The sequence below is a fragment of the Tigriopus californicus genome, chromosome 1 (genome assembly GCF_007210705.1).
Source record: "Tigriopus californicus strain San Diego chromosome 1, Tcal_SD_v2.1, whole genome shotgun sequence".
In the NCBI taxonomy this organism is placed as follows: domain Eukaryota; kingdom Metazoa; phylum Arthropoda; class Copepoda; order Harpacticoida; family Harpacticidae; genus Tigriopus; species Tigriopus californicus.
In genome coordinates this window covers 14,310,780-14,316,056 of record NC_081440.1, presented here as the reverse complement: position 1 = coordinate 14,316,056, position 5,277 = coordinate 14,310,780, and the positions used below count along the sequence as shown (strand labels likewise).

Sequence of the window (5,277 nt, the reverse complement as noted above, 5' to 3'; positions counted from 1 at the left end):
AACGACTAGATGTCGCATTGGCCCGACCTCAGTGCAGAGGAAAGTGGATTTTAAGTCAACAACTCAGTACACCAAAAAAGAGGAGGGTGACTGCGTGATCAGTAGTAACGACCTACAATCGCTGGGCCTTCAACGAATGCTATCAGTGACAAGCTCACTCTGAATCCGGCCACGCTGGCGGATGATAAAGTATGAGTCACTGTACACCAAAATTTATGTACCAGCTGATGAAGGCAAGTGTTCGCATTTTTCCTCGCGCTATGCGAGGTCTAGTCATTATATGGTCTGTGGCGGCAACAGTTAAATCCACTGATGGCCGCAAAACCAGATCTATTACTAAATTATGCCTGTTAAGTACTCAAGAAGAGTGAAGAGACTTTGAGAATCTGGGCAAGGAATGGGGGGGAGGATGTTCAGACGGGTTTAATGGACAAATATAGGCTTAGATTCATTGCCCAATTTATCAACACCGTCTCTCGAGGTTGGTGATGATTAGTGTATATTTCCGAAGCCTGAATTTTATGTAGACAAAAACCGAAAAAGACTGAAAGGGTCGCTCGTGAGAGAAAATAAAAAGACGTGAAGAAGACACACCTACAGTCCACTTTATCAAAGGTCAACGGATTCTGATCCGACGTTGAGGATATGGCCTTGCCAGCCAAATCAGACTTAGGTTAGCCAGAGTGCGTCGGAACAAACCCCATGTCTGTTCCTTGTCCAATGTCTAAGTTTCTGTAAAAATACTTTCGATGGTGTATGGTTAGAATTGATGAATTGTTTTTCAATGCCCTGACTTAATCTTTAACTCAGCACCTCCAAAGAAAGCTCGAAAAGACGTTGGAAAATTGAAGGCAGAAAAACACTAAAACTTGTTACGGAACATACGTACCAAGAAGAATAACCAAGGACATTGAGAAGACAGACGTTTCCATGTCTTAGGGATAGATATTCTTTATAGATACATCAGGCTTGTAAATATTATCAAAAAAAAATCAAACGGAACTAATTTCTGTTTCACGGTGTACGTCACAGAAAATGTAAATTGATAACCCTGTCACACCCTCCCGTGATTATTCATTTGATCCCATTAGTAGCAAAAAAAGGAGGTTGCTTTTGAGACAGAGCTTCTAAAAGGAAGAAAGTAACGGTAACAATAGAGCTAAAAGACCAGTTCCGTTCTCAATACCGTTACTTTTGCTGAAAAGTAAGGTGTTACTTATCGGTAGCGTTACTCAATAAGTAGAGCGTTACAAGTAACGCCGTTACTCAACCCCTGAAAGGGATGGATGCGAGATATAGCTATTTTCTTTCTTTCTTTCATGCCAAAAGGGTTTGTGCAAAAAATCAAGAAAACTTTATTCTCTCGATTTTTTCCCAAAATTCATTCCAACTAATGAAAGTTTTCATAAATTGCCAAAATGTCGTTATTTTTGCGCTGAAATAGGCGAAATTGCATTATCAATTATTGCTGGCTAAATTGCAAAGTTTGCCGAAAAATCTGAGCTTTGCAAGCTTTTTTGCACAATCTACAAGATGCAAGTTTTGGCCGGCCCTAGGAATTACGGGCCACTTTCATTCAGCCTCTGACAATATGTCTCCCCACTCAATTCCGATATTTTTTCCGCCTGAAGGCCACAAAAGGAATTCAAGATTTCCGTTCTTCCTTTCCTCGACGCTCAGAGAATCGCCACTCTTGCTTCGAGTTCAACCCTTTGGAATGTTTTGAAGATGGACACTGAAAGCCTCGCCTGCCTGCCTCAGACTCCTGTCGACATTCATCATACCTCTGGCTCTGACCTCAAAATTTTCAAACAAACATTTCCCTTACCATATCTTCAGGCGAATTAATTATCGGAGGGTACCAATCTCCTTTCGCTTAAAATTGGATCCCTCATGATTTGGGTTTTCATTGGTCTCTAGGATGATAAAATCATGGGATTCAATATCATGCTTATGACTGAGGGAGAGAAAGATTTTCAGAAGACTCCTAGTGGCTGTGTTTAACTTTTTTTTGCACCATGTGCATCTTCGGGGGCAGAATATAAAGCCGCACCTTTTGGGGGGAAGGTATGATCTCAAGGCAAAGACTAATATCATTTTTCTGGCGGTATTTTCTTAGAGCTTCCTTTCCATCTAGTTTTGAAATGGAGCCCTTTATCATGTTTAAGCTCTTAACAAAAAACTAGGAAACTTTGGGTTGCCTCGATCAACACCCTTCGCTCCTAAGGCAAAAGGCATTTATTGTAAATATCAAGAAGTCGTTTTAGATCACATTGAATCAAGAATTGCAAGATGATGAAGCAAAATCTTAGGCAAAGAAGTAGGAGGCGAACTCAAAGCGGTTCTCGAGTAATTCCAACAACCACTAGCATCTTCTCATTTGAAACGTAACCACCGCACTTGGTCGTTTTGAGTCTGTTTCCAAGGGATGATGGCGCACAATGTCACGTAATGAACGAATCCTTAAATGCACATGCTCGAACTGACATCCCCCCCCCATTGCTTGGGGGTAGGCGGTCTCGTCCGGTCACTCGGGTGTCCAAATGGAATCGTCATGGTCTTGGTCAATTTGTACGCACTCACTTGTCAGCCTGGGCTAGACCGTACCCTCGGCCTCCCGTTGATGTCGCGAATAGCGATGGTGATCCGATTCTCCACTGCCGTTGTTGATCAGTCCCACTTGGCTTCCCGACGCCACCGTGCTCCCAGTGTCATCCGGGACCCCATCCAGACTGTCCAAATCGAGTGCCGAGTCGATCATTGTGCGTTGCTGCAAGTCAATCTCGATCTGATGTCGAGGCGGTCCCATATTGGAAGGCGGGGGCGGGAGCTCCATGTCATCACCATCATCCTCATCGGGGGATTTTAAATTCTGCAGTGAGGCCGGATGTTGTTGCTGATACACCCCATTATGTGAAGGTCTGGCCGCCGAAGGTTGCTGTTGTTGTGGATAAGTGGATCCCTCGCCGTGAAGGAGGGTCGTTCCGTAGTGTTGCGCGTTCTGATGATTATCCACATCAACGTGGGAGTTCGAGATGAGATACTGCTCGGTGACAATGCCCGTGGCGTCGATCAGACTCGGATTCATGGGCGAGCAGAGCACGTCCAAGCAGTTCTGCACCAATCCGCCGCGACTGAATGGATTGAAGTTGTCGTGATTGCGCTTGCTCGAGTAAGCGCCCTTGATGTCCTCGTTGGTGGTCAGATTGGTGGAGGTGAGGTAGGTGTGGAATCCGGCCAGACCGATGATGCTCCACACGGAGAAGAAGCAAATCACGACAACCACAATACTCGACGGGGAGTCCCGGATAGCTTGAATGAAGGTACCCTTTTTGGCGTAGGTGTCCTCTTCTTTGGCCAAGAGAACCAAATGGGACACGGCACAGCCGAAGAGGAAAATGCAGAGGAACGCCAAAGAGACCAGGAACAAATAGAAGTAGCGATAGTTGCGTTTACCCACACAATTGCCCACCCATGGGCAGTGGTGGTCAAAGCGCTCCACGCAGTTGTCACAGATCGAGCAATGCGAGGCCCGCGGAGGCCGAAATATCTTGCACGAGAAGCAGTACTTCAATTTGACAGTCTGATTATTCACAATTGTTTCTCGCGTCCGAGGCGGAGGTCGGTAAGCCGTTCCATTCCCGTTGGGTTGGATCTCAATCTGACGCTCCGTGTCCCAAGCCTCTTCACGTGTGGCTCGTGGAATAATTCCTGGAATATACGAGGAATTAGGGATCGTTTAAAGGGCTCTGTGCATTTCAGGGGCGGGCGAATATGTTGCTACAAAAAGTGCTCTTGAAGGGCATTATCTAAACATGCATTCAACTGGCACTGACGCAAGATTTTTTCACCACACATATGTACATTTACAGTGATGATTGATCGAATCGAAGCATGTCAGCGTTCATCAAGCATGGAAAATGCCGATGCCCATGGGCAATCTTACATGAAGTGATTCTGGCGACGAGCATCTCAGTCAAGCGATACTTAAGAAACAAGGATAAGCACAAGGGGGGCACATCGTTCGATACAGGCTAAATACGGATGTGACCAAACATAAACAAGACTCAAGAACGGAACGGGGAAAACTACTCATTGAACCAAAAGCTAGATGTGGCAATTTAGGCAATCGCTCCCAACCTTCCCGAATCAGGTGTTTAAGAACATTGCAACAAAGCTACCTAGCAAGTTGCTTCAATCGAGCAATCGTTATCCGTCACTCCGTTCAATGCAATCAACACATGATTGTAAGCGTTCCTATGAGTTTCAATGAAGGACAAGCTGAATTGGATGCCTTCAAAGCTGAGATCATTCACAGAAGAAGCGATGAATTGGCAGGCTTAGCAGAATCGATTAGCAAGTGAATTCATTTTCAAACACGGCTTACCTGGATCGGAGAAACTCGTCATGAAGAGATTAGATAGGGTAAAGATGAACAGAATGGCACCCACCACGGGCACAAGCGGGCTGATTTTAACGGTCAAGTACGGGCAGTCGAACACGAAGAACAAACTGGCCGTCACCACGATCAGAAAAACGGTGAGGTAGAAAATGCCGGCTTGGCGGGCCATGATAATGCGGCCGCCGCACAGGAACTGATTTTTGCCGGGAAACACCTCCCATTTTCTCTGTCGGCGAGGCATGGCGTAAGCACTGCCCAAAAGATGACTGTCACTGGCCAGCCGAGACTGACTCGGATGGGTGTGACCGCAAAAGCAGGAGCGCGGGACAGCCTCACTACGGCGAACGGGGAACATTCACTCACGGGCTAGTCCTGTAGATGAGTCCGCACAAACTCACGGTGTGCGGCGCGATTCTCTAAGGGCACGGGTGAGGGGGCATTCCGCAAGCTCAAAACCATACTCCGTACACAACGGCGATATCGGTTACCAATCACGTGGCGGCACAATTCAAACGCGGCTTTTTCCAAGTTCAAGGCCAAATCTTGTTCCGGCTGTCCGGCCGTGGTCACGGCCTGATTTAGCAAATGACGGGCTCTCTGGCGCCAATTGGCGGTGGGTCGATCGCACTCTACTTCCAAAGGACCACGGGTTTCCAATTCCACCCGCTTTTCCACTTGTGCGCGCCAATGTTGGTATACCGCTGCGGCTTCCGCCCGCACCCCAGGATCGACAGAGGAACTTTGGGCTAAACGGCGTATGGTGCGACCAATACCCGTGGTCTTAATGACCGTGGTAGAGGGTGACTTCTCGCGCCAAGCCCGCAAAATAGCCGTTAAATCCACTATGGGTGTTTGCGGGTTTTGAAGGAAGGTGT

The 5,277-nt window shown here is 46.9% G+C and overlaps 2 protein-coding genes across 2 annotated transcripts in view; both read right to left on the bottom strand.

The window, feature by feature from the left end:
• Positions 1-2,197: 2,197 nt before the first annotated feature.
• LOC131880923 (palmitoyltransferase ZDHHC18-B-like) lies at positions 2,198-4,768 on the bottom strand. Its single transcript, XM_059227659.1, has 2 exons — positions 4,388-4,768; positions 2,198-3,711 (listed from the first exon to the last, which is right to left on the bottom strand). The coding sequence occupies exons 1-2, from the start codon at positions 4,755-4,757 to the stop codon at positions 2,597-2,599; spliced, it is 1,485 nt and encodes a 494-aa protein (XP_059083642.1). The 5' UTR covers positions 4,758-4,768; the 3' UTR covers positions 2,198-2,596.
• The window catches only part of LOC131887075 (transcription elongation factor A N-terminal and central domain-containing protein 2-like), a 605-nt gene continuing 96 nt past the window's right edge, over positions 4,769-5,277 (bottom strand). The window contains exon 2 of the mRNA XM_059235612.1: positions 4,769-5,244. Within this exon, the coding sequence (XP_059091595.1) occupies positions 4,769-5,244 (476 nt within the window). The remainder of the gene's footprint in view (positions 5,245-5,277) is intronic.